The sequence below is a fragment of the Emydura macquarii genome, unplaced genomic scaffold (assembly GCF_026122565.2).
Source record: "Emydura macquarii macquarii isolate MOO-44397 ecotype Brisbane River unplaced genomic scaffold, CSIRO-AGI_Emac_v2 contig_2288, whole genome shotgun sequence".
Taxonomy (NCBI): Eukaryota; Metazoa; Chordata; order Testudines; family Chelidae; genus Emydura; species Emydura macquarii.
This window is the reverse complement of record NW_027132425.1, coordinates 105264-127037: the sequence shown is the minus strand read 5'-3', so window position 1 is coordinate 127037 and position 21774 is coordinate 105264. Positions and strand designations below refer to the sequence as shown.

At 42.9% G+C, this 21774-nt stretch overlaps 1 protein-coding gene across 1 annotated transcript in view; it reads right to left on the bottom strand.

Annotated features, from left to right (window-relative positions):
• LOC137161235 (unconventional myosin-X-like) overlaps positions 1-21774 on the bottom strand; it is a 279065-nt gene that overhangs the window by 231067 nt on the left and 26224 nt on the right. Inside the window, exon 2 of the mRNA XM_067560340.1 lies at positions 6909-7007. Coding sequence (XP_067416441.1) covers positions 6909-7007 — 99 coding nt within the window. The remainder of the gene's footprint in view (positions 1-6908; positions 7008-21774) is intronic.

Genomic DNA, 21774 nt, shown 5'->3' with positions numbered 1-21774 from the left:
GAGAAAGAATATTTTCTTTATTTCAGTTTATACAATTAGTTCAGCTCAGTGATGACTTCATTCAAAGTTAAGAAATCAATTGGAAGTGACAAAGCAGGAAAGCTTGTTTTCCAATCTATTAAGGAAAACAGGTTGCGAGAATATAAGATCTACTCATCCTAAACTCTTGGAAGGACATAGTGACCAGAGACTATCCGTTGAATTCATTAGCTACAGATAATACTTCCTTTGCTTAATAAATCAGTTCATTTTAAATGCAAAATGTGATAAACCTTTTTTATATGCAGCCAGTACATTTAAAGTTGTTTATTTAAAAAAACAAAACAAAACACTGTTTTGCATTTTTAATTTAACTTGCATTTCCATCCAAATAAAGCTTGATACAAATCACAAGTAAAAAATTAATCATCTAGTAAATAAGAAAAGCATAACTCACCATTTTCTAACATAAAACATGTAAAACATAAGATTGAATACATGTAAGTTACGCTATATAATTGTTTAATAGGCAGCAGGTTTAAAATGAACAAAAGAAAGTACAGTATTTCTTCACACAATGCACAATCAACCTGTGGAACTCCTTGCCGGAGGATATTGTAAAGGCCAAGAGTAACGGGGTTAAAAACAGAATTAGATAAATTCATGGAGGACAGGTCCATCAATGGCTATGAGCCAGAGGGGAAGGGATTGCACTTTGCCAGAAGCTGGGAATGGCGATGGGATGGATCACTTGATGATTGCCCTCTTCTGTTCATTCCCTCTGAAGCACCTGGCATTGGCCACTGTCGGAAGACAGGATGCTGGGCTGGATGGACCATTGATCTGACCCAATATGGCCGTTCTTATGTTCTTAAATGCATATAGATACAATGTAACCGCCAGATTAGCAAAAAGCAGCAGTAAATTTAATATAAACACTATATTTCATTGCAAATTAACATGTTTTAATAGTTACCAACTAAAGAGAATCAACCTTACTGTAGAAAAATACTAAAATGTACAAATGAAAACAATTAAAACTGATTATTTAAATCAAGGTTTCCTGCTTGCTGATTTAAATCATTATTAAAATCAGTGATTTAAATTTTATAGTTGATTAAAATCACTCAACTCTGCTCCTCTCATAAATCCCTGTACCCCTTCAAGCTCATTGGCAATATGGAGCAGTGGCTGGGAAGCAGAGTAGGGAAAAGGAGGCAATATAAAAAGGTACAGGCGTGATCTCTCCTCAGACCTACCTCGCCATCACCCATCTGCCTCAGCACCTAGGTACCCATCATCCATTCCAATGGCCAGGATGAGCAACTGCAGGGGACCCCCTGAAGCCCACCACACACGTGAGAAGGAAGGCTACAGGCTTGAATGTCCTGAGAGATGTCCAACCCTTGACAGCCCTGACATCAGAGCCTAGATAGATACAGATTACAGGAAAGTGAATTTGACTGCCAATCAAGAAATAGGATTGTTATTCACTGATAAGTTTTGTGTTTTTTTTAAACCTAGGAAGTGACTCAGAAGAAAATCTCTTCAACCAATCAGCTACCAATAAAATTATTATTTTACAGAGCCCAAGAACAAGCTGAGTTCTTCATATATTCCTGTAGAAAGTCAAAATCCCTGACCCAAAACTCTTGCTTGGGGTCTAATATTACATGCAACACAATGAGAGGATCACAAACAATAAGGAGGAAGAGATGAGATAACATCTTTAAAATCACACAATGATTCAGTATGAGCATTAGCCTTGCCAAACAAAACGAAATATCCACAGATCTGAACACTGATTAGACTGCTACATGTAACAGAGAAGTCAGGGTAGGGAGGTTTTGGGTTGTTTGCTTCTTGTAGGCAACACAGATTAGCAGCAAATGTTAGGAGAGATGATTTAAAGGACGAGGTCATAGATTTTAGGCAGGGATAACCAGCTAATCTGACCTCCGGCATAGAACAGGCCAAAGAATTTCACCCAGGAACTGCTGCATCAAGTCCAATATCTTGTGGTTGAACGAGAGTCTCTCCCTTAGAAAAGCATTCAGGCTTGATTTAAAGATTTCAAATAATGGAGAATCTACAACATTCCTTGGTAATCTGGTTAAATAAGGGGCTAATTCCCCTTATTTAAAATTATGCACCTTATTTCCAATTTGAATTTGTCTAGGTTCAACTTTCAGCCATTGGATCTTGTTCTGCCTGTTTGTTAAAATCTCTCCATTATCAGACATGTTCTCCCCATGTAAGTATTTATAGACTGAGTAAACCATCATCTCTTAAACTTCTCTTTGTTAAACTAAATAGATTGAGCCTCTTAAGTCTATCACTGTAGAGCAAGTTTTCCAGTCCTTGAATCATTCTCACAGTGTGTTTCTGGACCCTTTCTGATTGTCAACATCCTCCTTGAAGTGTGGATGCCAGAACTGGACAGTATGCAGTAATCATCTCACTAGTGCGGTATAGGCACATATAGTCCCCACACATCCCACTACTCTGACTTTGAAGAGTGTGGACACTGACCACTGACATAGGAGAAATCCTTCAGAGGTGGTAACAGCATTTCAGTGATCTTTTGACCACACCGTCCAACATCACAGACGAGGCATTAAGAAGAAGAAGAGTGGGTCAGCCAACATGACAGGCCTGTCCAGGGCTGGTGCAACCACTAGGCAAACTAGGCAGTCACTTAGAGCTGCAAAATCTGGGGGGCAGCAAAAAACTGAATGAACTATTCATGAAACTACATAAGTAAACAAACAGGCATCAGCAGTGGGAATGAAAGGTCAATGAGAATGTACAATCAGTCTCAATGTTCTCTCTTTTTCATGTCAGACAAATCTGTAATCATAAATGCCGAATTTGTATTCATACTAATGCACAATATTCAATTTCCAAAATTAACTGTGGGGGAGGGGATGCAAGGCCAAAGGTTCACCTATGACGCCTAATACTTTTTCACCGGCTCTGCTGCCTCCTTTGGCAAAGTCAGCATTGCAACCAGTGCCATGAAAAATTGCAGGTCCCCCAGATCTGCTGGCACTCCTACAGAAATATTCAAGTAGAGAGCTGAGATCCTGCTGAGGCAACTGCATGTACTATTTCTCAATATGTGGAGTACTGACGACGTACCAAAAGACTTCAAAGATTTCATCATATACAAGAAGAAAGGTGGAAAAAGTCTGACTGTGGTAGCTATTGAGGTTTCCATCCCATTGCTCTCTAATCGCTGAAAAGGTTCTGACTAGAGTACTCTGTCTGCTACACAGCATTGCTAATCGTGTGCTACCGGAGCTGCAATGAGATTTTAGGCTAACACGAGGAGCAGCAGACATGATATTTTAGCCAGTTAGATGCAGGAGAAATGCAGAGAACAAACAACAGGACTTCTACACGGTCTTTATTGATCTAGCTAAAGCATTTTCCCTAGGAGGGTGGTGAAGCACTGGAATGGGTTACCTAGCGAGGTGGTGGAATCTCCATCTTCAGAGGTTTTTAAGCTGTGGCTTGACAAAGCCCTGGCTGGGATGACATAGCTGAGGTTAGTCCTGCTTTGAGCAGGGGGTTGGACTAGATGACCTCCTGAGGTCCCTTCCAACTCTAATATTCTATGATTTGACACAGTCGGCAGACCTGGACTTTGGCAATTATTAAATAAGTTTAGTTGTCCAGAAAAATTCACCAACATTCTGAGGCTATTTCATGATGGAACCATCGGATGAGTCTGCGTAGAGGGTGTTCTGTTTGACCCATTTTCTATTACTAATGGTATTACGCAGGGCAGCATAATTGGTCCACTCATTTAATCTCTTCTCTGCAGCTATGCTCAATGATGCTGCAAGAGATCTGAATGCCAGGATCAGGATGTGTTTCTGATCCTCTGGAACATTATTTAATCTGAGCAGGCTGTGATCATCCATGAAAGTCTTCACAGCAATTGTTCATCAGCTACTGTATGCGATGACTGTGCTCTAGCAGCACATAATCAATTATATACAGTATCTTCTAGAGTATGAACAGATTCACAGTCTGCAGAAAGGCACAATCTGACAAGCAATCTCAAAAAGACAGAGGTCATGTATCAATCTGCACCAGGGAAACCCTACACAAAACCAAAAGTCACCATCAGCAACACAAACACACTTCCGCTATCTTGGTAGTAAATTGTCTAATGACGTTACTACAGACAAGGGGCTGACAAGTCTCCTCAACAAAGCCAGTTCATCATTTGGCAGACTATCAGGCAGAGTCTGGCAGCAACATGGTTTTAAGTTTCAAACCAAGTCTATAAAGCAGTTGCGCTGTCCAACTTGTTGTATGAGTGACAGACTTGGACCTGCTCCAGGCATCACACGAAGCGTCTAGATAAGTTCCATTTACAACATCTGCATGCCACGCTCTGCATCAAATGGCAGGATAACGTTACAAGTAACAAGGTTCTGGAACGTAGTCACTCCATGGGGATTGAAGGCGTGTTTATCACATCACAGTCACACTGGGCTGGTCATGTATTGAGGATGGATGACACCAGAATGCCAAAACAGTTGCTGTATGGTTCCCAACCTTTCTGAATGAAAGCCCCACTAATTAACACTAAGTAAAACATGTGCCCCCACCCACAATCCCCTCACCCCTCCCCCTCACCGGCCATAAACACATACAGCCCCTATAAACACATAGAATCATAGAATATTAGAGTTGGAAGGGAGCTCAGGAGGTCATCTAGTCCAACCCCCTGCTCAAAGCAGGACTAACCTCAGCTATATCATCCCAGCCAGGGCTTTGTCAAGCCTCAGCTTAAAAACCTCTAAAGATGGAGATTCCACCACCTCCCTAGGTAACCCATTCCAGTGCTTCACCACCCTCCTAGTGAAAAACTTTTTCCTAATGTCCAACCTAGACCTCCCTCCCTGCAACTTGAGACCATTGCTCCTTGTTCTGTCATAACAACAACACTAAATTACATAATAATTTAAATAATTAAATAATTTAAATAACAACAAATTACTCTCACCGGAGTAAGAAGCTAAGCCTTTCCTGGCGCAGCCGCCACCACATGCCCGTGTGGCCCCGCCTCTTCCCATACCTCATGGATGGAAGGTAATGGAGGCGGGTCCTGGCAGGTTGGCCAGGGCTGCTCCAGGCCCCCACCGGCGAGGGGCTGTTCCTCTCTGGCTGGGCGCCTGGCCGGAGCGAGGTTGGGGGGGCTGCTCCTCCGCTCTGGCCAGCGCAGAGCTCGGGGGACTAAATGACCTCAATATTACTGAAGCCTCATGGACCTCCTAGAATCTTTGGCACCCCCCCAAGGGGGTCCCGCCTCCTAGGCTGGGAACGGTTGCTGTATGGCGAACTGAAAGTAGGCAACTGCATATGAGGCAGCCAGAAGAAACTCTTCAAGAATACGCTGAAGCATAACTTAAAGCAGTGCAACCTTGACATTGAGAGCTGGGAGTTGTCAGCGCCGGAAAGATCATGCTGGCAAGCAGTAGTCAATGACGGGCTTACCCAGTTCAAGAGTAACTGCCATATGGATCTGGAGGCACAGAGACTGAGTCATAAGCAGCAGCCGACTCAGCAGGCACAGATTGTAATCTCTTCCTCCGCACTGAGGTTCTTATGCACTTCATGTGGAAAGGCCTGTCATTCGCACATTATGGTTATGGCTAAAAAGACCACTCACAACATGTCATCTTTGGTCAGGAAGGACAACAACAATACAGAGGTAATACCTTTGACTTTGAGGTCAGACTAGATGACTAAATGGTTCCTTCAGGCCTTAAAATCTATTTGGTGGGGGGAACCCATCTCTCTACTCCTACTCAGTATTCTCCTATTTATACATCCACGGATCGCATTAACCGTATTAGCCACAGCATCGCACTAGACAACAACATTGTAAGGATACATATGACCCCCAAGCAGGGGGCCCAAGCAATAGAATCATAACATTAGCAAGAACTGCCAGGGTGGTCATACAGTCTAACCCCGCAACAGACCTTCAGGCAAATATGCAGCAATCGGATTAGAAAAACAGGTGGCCACAACATATATTAAAAATACCCTAAAGCAACCTGCACCTGCAAGAAGGATTATTGAACGGGTGGGAGAAGAGAGAATCAGTTACCCATAAAGTGCCCCTTTGGGATTTTGGTTGCAGATTTTGGCTCTGCACAGGTTGTTCACATCCCACACAACTAACACAGACAGGGCTTTTCAAAATTTTTGCCATAATTTTCACAATTTGTGACCTTCCTGATCTTGTCCCCAGGGTCCCTCATGACCTTTCCCAAAATGTGCCTTGACAACCCTCCGCCCCAACTACAGAGTTGCTAAGTGTGTGGTCACTGGAAGACAGTGCTGTAAGATGTGAAACTGAAATATGTTGGTGTGATGGTTTCCAGTCTCTGAGAGACAAGTCAGGCATCTCACAGTAGTTTAAAGGGGCTCAGTAAATTTCAAATTTAGTCAATTTCAAAACATGAGTGAAAGTAGTTTCAAGTATGTAAATTCACAAACACCACTTGCCCTATCAATTTGGTTTTACAGTTGCATTTTCCTGTTTTTTAAAACTGTTTTTCTTCCCCCGCATTGCTGTGAGAGACACCCACAGAAACAACTGGAGAAACTGGCTATCTGCCTATACAGCAGAATCAGTGGGAGTGATTATACACAAAGTCAACGGTGAGAGAGCGAGCGAGTGAGCGCGCACACTTCTAACCTCTGTCAATTGCGGTGATCTCAGGCCTTACTCAGAACAGCAGAAGGGAAACATTTTTCAGAAAGAAGTTTGATACTGAGGTTTACTGTTTCCATTTAACATATGGAAGTCATCTGAGACCAGGCAATTTTGATCCTTGGCTTTTCACAGCTGTAATGCCAGCCAGAGGCTCATGTAAAACTTGATTTACAATTATACTCACCGCTCCATAATCTGAGGTGAAGGGCACAAACCCATCATTGCATGAGCCAACAGTGCACGGCTGTAGCTGATCCTGCTCCCGTATCCACACCCGGGTGCCCTGCAATTGAATATTGCCCATTAGAAACAACACAAGATTCAAGTCACTTTCCCCTGTACCTTACACCAGCTGCTCCCATGTTTGTGTCTGAGCACTCGAAAGGGACACCCATCCCTAGTTTCACAAAGGAACAACTGCACCCATGTGCAAGGTTGCAGATCTGTCTGTCTCACAGATCGAGGTCACAGTTTTATCTCCCTTTGAGAGGGAAGGTGGACCCATTGCTTCTCCTCTCCTCAGCATTCAAGCAGGGCACAGAGAGAAGAATGGCCACAATAAGGTAACTATAAAGAGCATTACAGCATGCCTGCCTTCATGAGACACTTACCTGTGCCTGTCTGAGTGTGATCACAGAAGCGAGAGAGGGAAAAGCATTTGAGATGCTGCTTAGTCAAGCTACAAAGATCTAGGCTAATACTTTTGATATGCGGCATCTGATTTTGAGAGCCCAATTTGACACACATTCGGTGTTCAGCACCTCTGAAAATCAGGCCCTAGGTCAGGCTCCCAAAACCAAAAGTCACTTTGAAAATGTTGGCTTTAGCTCCCTTAATCTTCCCTCATAAGCAGAGGATTCCCACGTGCTCAGTGATACACTGGACCTATATTCTGAAGTAAGGCCTCCTGTTTCCTGTAGCATAATGATGCTGGATACTGCAGCACATTGAAATTTATGCAGCAGCTACAAGTAAATTCTAAATAGGGGAAGTAGGTGGGCTGGGGGGAGATGGCAACTGAATTAACCATGAAACGGAATAATCCGCACCATATTATCTGTTGTTTGTGTTTAAATTAAATCTTTAAGTCTCAGACTTCTCCATGCCCCGGATCTCTCTGGCATTCCATCACTCTGCCCTCTAGGCCCAGGACATGCTCCCCACCCCAACAACCTGTCACACCACCCTCTAGGCCCAGGACACTCTCGCCTCCCCATCCTATCACATTGCCCTTCATCTGGGATGCTCCCCTCACCATCCTTATCCTCATCTACCAGGAGACCTATCCCTCCACTATGTAACCCTATTAAAAACAAAAACAATATTAAAGCTATGTTGAGAATGTTAAATGTGCATGGTTCATCACTTTAGAGTCAGCAAATTCCAGCGTTAAGGTTTCTCATGCCTTTACAGTGCCCCAACCCCATGAGTCTGCACCATTATGACACAAGCTTTACTTACCTCATATACCATTAATATCCTATCATAAAAACATTTTCTACAGCTTTAGATACACAAGTGTACCATTTATATAGCTTTCCCCCAATTTTTGCATACTTATTTTCATTGTCACAACAGATCAGCGTTTCTGTATTGACATGCTTTTTATATGATAGGTTCCTGTCTCCTAAAGGTCTGTATTTTTATATTTCAGGCAGCAGCTATTTATTTACAGTTTCTTTTCAAAACAGCAATTCAGGGAATGAAACAGTAAACTAGAAAGCTGGCTTAGCTGCAAATTTAGGTGATTTACTTATGCCAGAAATTCTTGCTATTCCTCTTTGATGTTATGCTTCATCTGTAAAATACTGTATAACAGCTTACTGTACACTTTTCATATAAATGATTATAATGGACTCTGTCTGGCACACACAGAATAGTAAACAGGCAGTTGGTTAGAATAGAAACACGCAGACAAACTTGTCACTACCATTCACGCTACAAAATAAAAATAAAAATTAGATGCCTATTTAGCAAAGCACATGCTTTAAGTACTGGGAGTTAACTTCTCTATCTAGGATTTTATTCTGCCATCATCATCATAGGATCTGAGTGCCTTCCACGAAAAGAATCAACAGCCAACTCCTTACTAGACTTCATGGAGACTCTGGCTCTCCTCCCTTTTGAGGGTAAGAACTCTACTTGTGCATGTGCTTAAGTGTTTTGCTGAATCAGGTCCCTGAAATATATCCACTGACAAAAACCTTGGTTAACACAGAATTAAGGATGCCCAGGGGTATTTCGTGCCTTTTCAGAAGAACGAGTTCAGCAAAACTCAAACCTCTGAAAATCAGGAAATAACTAGTTATGGTACACACCAACGCAACCTTAGCTCGGCCCCACTACAGCTGGCAATAATCACTAGGCATTACCTGCATGCGCTCAAGCTGCATTCATTGTGGTGCGTGTAGCTGTGCTGAATGCTGGAGTGATTAGCTGGCACAGTATGGCAGAGCTGTGGTTGTGATATGAGGTGATCTGGGGAGCCTTGTGCCTCAGAGGCAGGGTGGTATCTGAGCACCTGTCTTCTTGTAATGCCTCCCCCCCATGTGTGCGATGGAAGGAAACAGGTGTATGTATACCTCGAGGAATGTAGTTTACCTTATTTCAGAGCTGAGTTACATAGCGTGCGTCATTAGTGGGGCACAGGAGACTTCCTCCTCTTAAGAAGCTCTGAATCAAGAATTCCTTGACTCAGTTCCATTTTTCAGAAAACATGATTATATTATCCTAATGATCTTTCATCTTCCCTCTAGTTAATCAATGCTAATTGATTAATCCGTGGTGGTGCTCTGCTATAATAATAATCCCTTCTGTGGAGAAGTAGCAACATGCAATCGTTCTCACATATTTGCATAGAGCATGTGTCATTTACTACCTTTCAGAAAACAGTTTGAGCCCCTTCAGAATTACCTGCTGTACTCTGATTACATTTCCCAAAAGTTAAAAAATCCAAAACAAAAAACCTTGGCACAGGCAGATAGTAGCAACATGCCCACAGATCACTCTGCTTTCTGCCAAGTTTGGGTTTAAATTTACAGTGCATTGGTAGAGCTCAGATTCAGAGGCCACACGTCCCCTTGAGCCAATTTGGTCATGTGCAAACAGGCTGGGTGAAAAGCTCTTGGCTAGTCTTTCTGCACACATGTACTGCAATCTGTTTAGTGCATCACTGGTTAGTAAGTACAAGCCTAGACAGCTTTGCTCTTATTTTAATAAGGTTTGCAATATTGCTTCCCCAAAGAGGCAGTAAGTGCCATGCACTAGCTGAGATAAATACTGAGCAATGGAAATCAGTTGGGAGATGACCAGAGCTGTGATTTGAGCCCACCTGTGTGCAAAAACCATTGGTAGAATGTGGATTTTGTGAAATGCTGGTCTGTTTGTGGGAGGTGGGAAGGTGTTGTATCTCATAGGAATATAGGACTGGAAGGGGCCTCCTGAGTCGTGGAATCCAGTCCCCAGCTATGACAAGCAATGCCATCGTACCATCCCGTTTGTGAATTTATCAAGCTCCATTTTACAAGTTAGGTTACTTGCTCAACTTACACCAAATCTGGCTCACTAATCCTACCCTGAATCCCCAGGAGGAACAGCAAATTTTAAAGCAACCCACGTAAGTATGTGAATTTTAGTCTGAGCACTTAGAAGAGCCACCCTTTAAACAGGAAAGAGTTCTCAACAGCAGTGTTGGGGCTCTGCTATACTATATGGTGTAGAATCTTAAACTGCTCAGCCTCTCCCAAAACAGTCCTGAATTTAGCAGAGCAGTTTGCATAAAATACACACATTTGTGATAAATTTAGGGAAGTTTTATGGGCCATTCTATAGTTATCTGGAGAACACTTTCCATGTGTCACTCTAGTCCTAAGAGATGCAGCTCAGACACGGACAGAAATGAGAAAGTCTCTTTTAGGGGAAGAGTGTAACCATCTGGGATTAAGTACCTATGGGGGGAATGCCCAACATTAAGGTTTACATACAACCCCTGAATCTGCCCTGCCGGCCTTCCATGCAAGGAATAAAAGGCAAAGGAGAGAGGAAGCTGAGCGATAAGTAGTGAGAAAAACCTGACTACTGTAGCCTATAGGACTAGCCTGATTGCTTGCATATATCTTTCCTTATAGATTTAAGTATTGTTGTTTTATTATAATAGAGTCATAGATTCATAATAAAGTATTGTAGCTGTAATGCAAGGTACCTACAGGCCACACCCCGTATGAAAGCTAAGCAGTTAGCATATGTATGTTCGGGACCTTTGGTCCAGATAAGTAATGATGAGTTAAAGGATAAGACATATGGTTATAACCTTTACTCTAGATAAGTCAGGAGGCATCAAAACAGGGGGCCTGTCTCAGGTTATGCCCTGAGTAAACTTCACAGGTACACCACAGAACCCAAAAAAAGGGCCAGAAATAACAAAGGTGAAATAAATGAACCCTCTGGAAAGGATGTGGATATGTCATTAATACGCACCAACCTGCCAGCCTATAGAATAAGTGCACCCTAATAGTCTGGGGGTGAAGAATCCAAGTTTGGACTTCAAAGGACCCATATTGCTCAGGGTATAAGGGGCAAATCGTGTTACTTGGGGCGATCGATTGTCAGCTACTCCTTCTTGAAGCTTCCTTTAGTTAGTGTATTAAGATTCCTTCGTTTATACTTAGTATTATTTGTAATGTTAGTCTCAGCCTTATAGCTCTTCGCTCTCGAGCATTGCCTACTCCGCCCCTCCACTCAAGAGTTGAGGAACCGAACATCTCTCTCAACCAGATCATCAGGGAAGGGTGTGAGTATATTAATCCAAAGCATACTGTAGAAATATATATATCACACGAGTCTCTAAAATAAGACTGTATTATCATTATTCATTTTCTTTTAATCAATCATTTGTCTATCATTTTATGTTATCTTAATAAAAGCTTATAAAATTATACAAATGTGGCTATCAGTGTGAGCATTCCTGTCGTGCACCCCAGGGTCCCTATAAAACTCTTCTGAGCCTGATTCCGGGACAAGAACCTCATTATCTTCTGACCAGATCAACTGGAGAGCCTATAACCCCATTCAAATTACTAAAACACCCAAAATCAGGCCACACTACAGGTTATAATCATTTCTATTATGGTAGGGAGCAGAAACCCCAATCAAGGTTCAGGACCCCTCTGTGCTAGGTGCTGTACAGGCAAGTAACACAGATGACTGTTCCTGACCCAGTGAGCTCAAAATCTGTGTGTCAGATAAAATGCAAAAGGTGGATGAAACAGACAGATGAGGTGAGAGTGAGCTGAGAGGATGAAGTAACAGTAGAGTGAACAGAGGTACAGCAAAGCAGAAGTCTTAGTCCACCACTGGCCTAATGGGAGAGATTTGTAGGCATCACAAGAAAGGCAGATTCCAAGGATGGATTTAGAGGAGGAGAAGCTGGCATCTTGACAACTCTGATTAGGAGTTTTTCCTATGCATAAGGGAGCAACATGAGGGAAAAGATGGAGGTGCTTCAGGGAGAAATAGGACAGGTCAGCAATCAGGGCTATTATCTGGCAAGTTTAACTAGATCTGATAGATCGGGTGGGGCTAAATAGGGAAGGGCCTCAAAGGCAAAGACCAGGAGCTTGTGTTTGACGGGTAGAGGACAGATGCAAAGATGGGTGATGTGACTGGAGCAGCGAGCCAGGAAGATGATAATGGCAGGAAAGTTCTGAATGAACTTGAGGGGGGCAGTGTGGCTGGCACGTAGGCCAGGGAGCAGATTACGGGAGCTGAAGTGCAAGAGGAGACCTGACCAAGAGCCCAGGCAATCTGGGCAGACAGAAAAGGCTGCATTTTTAAATAGTATGTAAACAGAAGCGACAAGACTTGGACACAACCTGGATGAGTGGGTCAAAACAGAAGAACAAGTCAAAGATGATACCCATGTTACAGGCCTGTGTGTCTAGGCAGATAGTGGTGTTGTATATTGTCACAGAGAAATTAGAGACAGGGGAAGGTTTGGAGGCGGGGAGTGGAAATTGGAAACAAAAAACAAAAAAAAAAACACTTTGCACTATATTAAACTTAAGTTGCTATCTGGACATCCAAGTAGAACTGTCCGAAAGACAAGCTGAGATTCAGCTTTGCATTGTAGACTTGTGAGTCACCACCATTAAAATGGCATTTGTGAATCAGAGCATCTAGAGACAAGAGTGGAGAAAGAGCAGCAGAGCCGAGAATGCAGCTTTGGAGGACACCGATTGACAGGCAAAGGTCTCCCTAGTGGTGTAAGTAGCAATCAGAAAGCATGCACAGACTGGCGACCTATTGCCCCATATATGCCAGCAGTACCCCATATCTCTCAAGACACCTCTGTGGCTATACACACTATGATCACTAGCCTCGCTTGCACAGTCAGAGAAAGAGCTGACAAGAAAAAGCCTAACAAAAAGCTCCAGGGGGGAAAAGAAAAGACCAAAATCCTGCGAGCCTATCTAAGACACTGCCTCCAAGAGCCTGAACAGTAAACTATACACCCACCTCCAGCACATCCATGGCTCCAATCCTCCACCCCAAAACAGGACAGGCCTCCTACTCAGACTGAGAGAAGCATTCAGAGAGCACCCCACCCTGCTTGCTAGGAGGATCCCTGGCTTTTGCCTACATAGATCAAGCCTTCTGTGTGGCCATTCCTTGCTACGGTGCCATAGACTGAAGAGAACAGTAAGAAGGAGACACCAGGGCAGCCGTCCATCTCATGGAGGCAAGGGATAAAGAAAGCAGCACAACAGTTCCTCCTACTAAATCTCTTCCCAAAGCAAGTGTGGTGGAGAGAAAAAGAGACTCTCCAGAGGTGGCAGCAGCATGGAGCCAGAGTCCTGTAGCGGAACTGGGATCCCACCAGTCCTGCTGCCATAACAGCCGGAGTGGGTAAAATATCCTCTGTTGCGGGCGGGACTGGGTGGGCAAAAACCAGACTGCAGGAATTGGTGGGAAACACTTTAAAACTTTTAATACTTACATTTAAGTGATGGATAGAAAGAGATTTGGAAGTCTATTATAACAGGAGTTAAAGTATTTTTAACATGGCTTAAGCAAGATTTGTTTTATTCTTTTAGTGGTAAAAATTGTGTCTGAATTCCATTTACAGACATAGTATATTAACAGACTGTGGGTTGGGTTTTTTTTAGTAGCATGGGGGAATGTCTCTCCTGCGGGATTTGTGGGATCGAAGGTTTTTGCAGATGGGAGCAAGATGATAATGCAAAAAACAATGTGGGAGCAGGTGGGAGTGGATATTGCGGAACGGGACAGGAGTGGGATTAAAAAAATAGTCCCACGCAGGGCTCTCCATGGAGCTCCCCCTGCAGTGCTGCTGACAGCTGATAAACACAGCTTCCTACTATAGCACTTCTTTCACACAGAATCTGACTTGTTGCGCGTTATATGGGTTGCAATGGAGTTTCCTCTCTTTCCCGTAACATTTGTGACACTGTTAGTAGGGATTACTGCCATAGAGCACAGCCTTAAAGAGGGCTTAGAAATAGCACCAGCTTTAATGCCTTCTCCTCAGGCACAGCAAATGTTAGACCTTCTGACTTCTTCACACTAGATGTGAAATAACACATTCCCAGCATGGCCCAATGGCTTCATCCTTAATGTAGTTACAACAGCAGCAGCATTTGCCCACATAGCACTTTATATGTTCAAAGTAATGTCCTAATTGATCATCAGAACTTCCTATTAAGTAGAGAGGGGATTATTATATCCCTATTTTACAGTTGGGGAAACTGAGGCAAGAGGAGATGTGACTTTGCCACAGTCCCACAAAGAGCCAGCAGTGGAGCTAGAATTCGAGCGGAGGACTTCCCAAGCCCCAGCTGTGCTCAATGCACTAGACAAGGCTGCCTCTTGATGTACACCTCAGAACACCTCTCTTCCCTTAGTTATTATTTATATTACCACAGTCAGGGCCATCCCTAGGGTACAGCAAATCGGGGCGACCACCCTGGGCCCTGCGCTTTGGGGGGTCCCATGCTTCTTGCCAGGACTGCGCACTGGGACTGGGCAGCTGCAGCCCACTTCCTGGCGGGGAGCAGCAGCCTGCCACCCGGCTATGTCCAGGATCAGGCGGGAGGCTGCTGCCAGAGTCCCGGCTTTGCCCCGGGCCCCACACCTCCTTAGGGACAGCCCTGATCACAGTGCCTAGGAGCCCCAGGCATGGACCAGGCTCCCACTGTGCAAAATGCTGTACAACATGGAACAAAGAGACAGTCCCTGATCTGAAGAGCTCAGAACCTTGGATACAGCCAGACAGGTGAGTACAAGGAAATAATGAGACAACATTGATCAGTATGATAGGCTGCAGCCTCAGCCTATCATGAAATAATTTCCCATCTCTAGAATCATAGAAATTTCAGTGAAAGAAAAAACAAAAACAAAGGTATTTCTAGTCTTGTATTCTATCTCCTTCCATAATGGAAAATCCCAGTTCTAGCTAGTCTGGTAAACTGTCTTCAACAACAATGCTAGATTCCACTGATGAAATCATAAAGCACCTCATTATGCAATATGAGGGCTAATTAAACAGTACGTTGTGCAATATTTTAAAATAGTGGAATTGTAACTTACGTAAAGATGCCCAGTGCTTGGGATGAGTGCTCACAAAATGAAATAAAATAAAGCAGTACAGGACAGTAATTCACAGATTCCAATGCCAGAAGGGCCCATTATAATTAACTAGTCTGATCTCCCATATAACACAGGCCATAAAACATCCCCAAAATAATTCCTAGAGCATACATTTTAGCAGATCATCCAATCTTGATTTTAAAATTGTCAGTGATGGTGAATCCTGCCAGGATCTTATTGCTTTTCTTTTCTGAAGTTAGCTAGTACACTTACTTTGCTCAAGCATCTTCCCATTTCTCCATGACTTTTTTAAAAATAACTGCCAGTCACACATCAAGTTCATTAGCCAATTCCCCTAACATGCATTTCATCTGGGTCATCTGACTGGGCTGAATGAAGGAATTTTAATCAGAATGATCCTTTTTGGCCTTAAAAACTGTCTAAACTTCTTCGAAAGATTTTTTAGGAGTAGTGCAGTATCTCTGCCTTTGTTGAGGCAACATTAATACCATGCCTTTCTTCAAAATTAATTTACATACCAACTTTCTTCCTAGTACTTCTTCTCTCACTAATATATTTATAAAAACCCTTTCTATCCCCGTAATCCCTTGGGCAGCATTAACTCATTACCCCTACAGAGCTGTGATAGTTTTTTCTTATCATATTATACTCAGGTAGGTACTGTATAATTTTATTCATAATGATTTTCTTGACTATTTTTCCTAGTACTGATGTTAGGTTCATTAGTTTATAATTCCCAGGATTACCTTTATCATTAAAGAAGTGTATATTGGCCATCCTTCCATCCTTTCAATATAGAAGCTGTTTTTAATGATAAACTGCATATTTGTATTATCAGTTAAGAACATAACATAAAAACATAATATGACCATATTGTGTCATGGTCCATCCATCCCAGTATTCTGTCTTCCAAAAGTGGCCTATGCCATGTGCTTCAGAGGGAATGAACAGAACAGATCATCAAGTGATCCATCCCATCATCAATTCCCAGCTTCTGGCAAACAGAGGCTAGGGACACTGCAGAACATGGTTTTGCATCCCTGACCATCCTGGCTAATCGCCATTGATGGACTTATCCTCCCATGAAGTTACCCAGTTCTTTTTTTAACCCTGTTATAGTCTTGGCCTTCACAACATCCTCTGGCAAAGAATTCCACAGGCTGACTGTGGCTTGTGTGAAGAAATACTTCCTTTTGTTCGTTTTAAACCTGCTGCCTATTAATTTCATTTGGTGATCCCCTAATTCTTTTGTTATGAGGAGTAAATAAATACTTCCATATTTACTTTCTCCACATCAGTATTGATATAATAGACCTCTATCATATCCCTCCTTAGTCATCTCTTTTTCAAGCTGAAAAGTCCCCATCTTATCAATCGCTCCTCATATGGAAGCTGTTCTATATCCCTAATAATTTTTGTTGCCCTTTTCTGAAACTTTTCCAATTCCAATATATCTGTTACGAGATTGGGTAACCAGATCTGCATGCAGTATTCAAGACATGGCAATATGACATTTTTTGTCTTATTATCTATCCCTTTCCTAATGATTCCCAACATTCTGTTAGCTTTTTTGACTGCCACTGCACGTTGAGTGGATGTTTTCATAGAACTATCCACAATGACTCCAAGATCTTTCTTGAGTGCTGACAGCTAATTTAGATCCCATCATTTTGTAGGTATAGTTGGGATTATATTTTCTAATGTGCATTACTTTACATTTATCAACACTGAATTTCATCTGCCATTTTGTTGTCCAGTCACACAGTTTTGTGAGATCCCTTTGTAACTCTTTGAAGGCTGCTTTGGACTTATCTATCTTGCGTAGTTTTGTATCATCTGCAAATTTTGCAACCTCACTGTTTACCCCTTTTTCCAGATCAGTTATGAAGGTGTTGAACAGTACTGGTCACAGTACCGACACTTGTGGGATATCACTATTTACCTCTCTCCATTCTGAAAACTGGTACAATCTGATACAATCCGGTCCTGGTGACTTATTACTATTTAATTTATCAATTTGTTCCAAAACCTCCTGTAATGACACTTCAACCTGGGACAGTTCCTCAGATTTGTCATCTAAAAAGAATGGCTCAGCTTTGGGAATCTCCTTCACATCCTCAGCCTTGAAGACTGATGCAAATAATTCATTTAGTTTCTCCGCAATTACCTTATCTTCCTTGAGTGCCCCTTTAGCATCTCAATTGTCCAGTGGTCCCACTGGTTGTATAGTCAGCTTCCTGGTTCTGATGTACTTAAAAAAACTGTTAATGTTATTTTTTGAGTCTTTGGTTAGCTGTTCTTCAAATTCTTTTTTGGCCTTCCTAATCATATTTTTACACTTGACTTGCCAGAGTTTATGTTCCTTTCTATTCTCCTCAATAGTATTTAACTTGCAATTCTTAAATTTTTAACTTCCCTTTTTAGTTCAGCTACAATGCCTTACTCTCTAGTTCATTCACAGCTTGCAGATTAATGCCACCTCAGTAATAGAGTGCACAACCACAACGCTCACAAGCAGCCATACAACTCCAGGGGCTGTATGCAATCTTGTGAGCAGTGGATAAATGCAACAAATAGCATTTTTGTTAAGGAAACAAATTTCAGTTTCAAGCTTCCAGGAGAGTGAATGAGCAATACACTGAATACATTATTTTTTAAGTTATGCAAAAGACCTTCAAAGCATTCTTTTACAGTTTCTGAAATTCCTGAGGCTTGGGAGAAAATGTTCTGAAGCATTTGGAAAAGACCCTGCTGTTTAAAACCATTAATCCTTCTAGGTACATCTTGACAATTCAGCCCCTATTTCAGCAAGGACATCTGCTAATGAAAAAGCTTTATGGCCTCCTTCACTGAGTTACAGGCAGCCACCAGCACAATGTCAGGGAGATGGCTCAGGCATCAGAAAATCATGACACTATTTGCATAGTGGTGGATTGGTGAAGGAATCACCTGATCCATTCTTACTGTAACATTAGTTCCTAATTAAATTCTTTCTGAAAGAATTTTAAAAGGACAGAATTAAATACACATACTTACAGATGAAAGCTTGCAGAGGTGACTGAAGTACATGCTAGGATGCCAAACGGCTTTCCTCTCACTCTCTCATCCACCCACACACATACAAGTTCTTCCCTACATATGCGTACGGCAGTGGTTAATGATGTATCAGGAGTTAGGTTATTGTATGGGGTGCCATTAATGTCACTACAGATGACAGAAGTCTGAGGTTTACATACACTTTCCCCTCACTGTAGTCAGCAGCCAGATCTGTGGAGATTGCTCACACGCACACTGCACTCGCCAGCTCTCTGGGGATCAGCTGTGTTTTATTCCACCTAGATTCAACCTAGAGGCAGGAAGGGAAGATATAGACAGCTGTGACCCTGTGCCATTAGAAGCACCCAGTGAAACTTTCACTCTCTGGACAGGAAGGTCAAAGATGCCCTGGGACAGCCAGGCCAGTCAGAGTTGCATGAAGTACTCATGGGAAGGAAGCACATTAGCAAGTTGAAGATGACCTGGTCTTTTGTGCAACATACCCTTCTTCCCTCCATCCTTAGGGAATACCCTCCACCTGCCATCTAAGAACAGGAGGCAGCAAGGGAGAATTCCCCCTCTCCCTCCTTTTACACTGAGAAATGATGGGTGCCTCTGCATCTCAGCTTTAAAAGCGTCAGGGCTATGTTAGGATTCTGCTTCTGCTTACTGCACTGCCTGGGCGGGTTCTACAACTTGCAATTTCTCCTGATCCCAGATGAAGGGCTTTGTCCAACCATCCTGTTTCCAAAAGGAACTTTGTACTGAAACAGGCAGAACAAAAGAACGGCCATACTCGGTCAGACCAATGGTCCATCTAGCCCAGTATCCTGTCTTCCAACAGAGGTCAATGCCAGGTGCTTCACAGGGAATGAACAGAACAGGTAATCATCAAGTGATCCATCCTGTCGGCCATTCCTCAGATATCTCCAAGACCAAGCAAATAATCAATTTATCTGGCCCTCCAGAGTCCCACATTTCTAGCTTCAGCCCAATACATCCCTATTTTTTTGTTACAGTGGGTTCATTTTAGTGCATATCTTCCAATCAGCCTTTTGTTTCTAAATCTGAAATTCCCCAAGGAGTCCTAGCAAAATAGAGACAGATGGTCACAGCCAAGTGATTGCCGCCAACTCACTTCCCACCTCACTCCCCTGATATTAGAGATCTCATTGTGGGCTTGAAAGGATGAAATTGAGCTGAGAGCTGCTGGGCAACAAGACTGAACTTCTGTGAGGGAAAAAGGGAACAAGAGGCAGAGCATTCCCCAACCTCTGCTGGATCCCCAACTCCAATGGGCTGAATCACACTCAAAGTGCAGGGGAGAGGGCTGAAATTCATATCTGGACCCAGATATTGTTACTTAAGCCTATTTCTGCTACAGACAAAAATGATTTAGCACAACTCCACTCACAAGTGGAAAACAGAAATCATCATAACTGGAGGGGTCCCATTAACAAATGCAATTAGCCATCAGCAAGAATGTTTTTGAAAATAGGAGAAAAGCACCTCTGCTTTCTGTAACATATTTTTCAGTATCTAATATCGAAGTTATTTAACTGGGAGGGATATGAAATTAAAAAGGGGTTTGGCCAGTGACCCAGGACAGCTTCTTTATAAGAGGTTATTTAATCAGTTATCTCACTTCATTAAATAAAACAGCAGATATTGTAAGAAAGAGTAATTCAGTAACACCTGCACTTCCTGTCAAAAGGACAGGCACTTTGGACATTCACATATAACATCAGTGAGCCAGCCACTGAGAGTATTGTGGGACTGATGAACATCTGACCGAGAATTGGCCTAATACACTTTCATCAGTGTCCAAGTGGTATGATGTAAAGAAACCAAATCAGACTGAAGATTTACTGGGCTTTAAGTACCTTTATCACTGTGACAGGGGCAAAGGTGCGTTTGTAGCTGCAGTTCCCAGGAGATGCAGGATTAACAGACAACTGACACACAAGGGTGGGTTGGGGGAAAACATCATGTACCCTGCAAAGAGGACTAGAAATAGATACCAAGTGCATACAAATTTCAGAAGCAACACACTCAGGGAGGCCAATTCACTAATGCAGTTTGTTGCTTCAAGAGGGTTCTGAGTCAGACACAGATCTGTAGCCATCACCAATTACCAGGGCCTGCCCCATGGACTACACTGCTACTGCAGGAACATGAGGGGACAGAACAAGAGACACAGAATCCCCCCCTTTAGCTGTAGGTCACCTTCACTCACACACAGCCCCTCCCAGTGCTGTCAGAGGCTCCACCCAAAGAACACTGCCCCTGAACCTTCGCTGTCCTGTCCCCATTTCTACACATGGGCTTGGAAAGCCAGGGAATAGGGTGTGCTCCCATCATGAATTTATTCAATAATTAAACTAACTTGGTTTGTCTGTGACCCTGTAGAAACTGGCATCCAACTAAATCATCATCCAGGGGCAAGGAGCCAACATCTTCCACTTTCCTTATACTGGAGTTTATCCTGGACTGAATTCCAAATCCCAACATCCACACCTAGAAACTCCTTTCCTTTCCAACTAATCCCCTCTCTCCTCTTGAAGGCTCAGGGAGGAAGGAAGCAAGCATCAATTCCTGCCCCAATCGACGGTAGGCACTGAAGCAGCCTTGATCATTCCCTCCCCATTCCCCACAGGCCAGAGTTCTCAGTCTCTGACTCTCTTGCTCATGGGACACACATTTCTCCCTCCTGCAATACATGGAATATTGCCCCTCTCACTAATTAGTCTTCCTGAATATTTTGAGGAGTTATGAGACAAATAGGAGATCCTTCTGTGATGCTGTGTGGATTAGGGGTGATCATTTGTAATGTTGCTGATACCAGTGTTGCAGAATTGCAAGAGATCTCTTATAGGATATGGCATGTGGGGTATCGATGGAAAAGTCATGATTTGCTAAGATTGATAAGCACATTTATGTGACGTGCCAGTTTTGTATTGTGAGTACTAAATATGTCTGGTTTATTTGTATTTCAAACTTGGGCTGTGTTTCTGAGACACTCCCACACAGGATGGCAGCAGCACTAAGATGGCTTAATGGCCCATCAAAGGAACTCAGTGTACAATGAATTCAGTGAAAGAACCGACATGTAAGAACATGCCTGTGAGCAGGGGGCTCTGAGGCTTTTCCATGCTATGTGCTATGTAGCTGTGTTTGGGACAAGCCGCATGGCAAAGGAACATAAAATGCAGCTGCACCATCTCCATCTTGTCTTTATTCCTGCTTCCTACCTACCTCTGGATCAACTACTCTACATCTGAAGCTGTGAAACAAAGGACAGACCAATCCAGGTACTGGATGTACACCAGAGGAACATGATGGTAAATAGCTTGAGCACCACTGACCTAATTAATGCATCATGATTCACA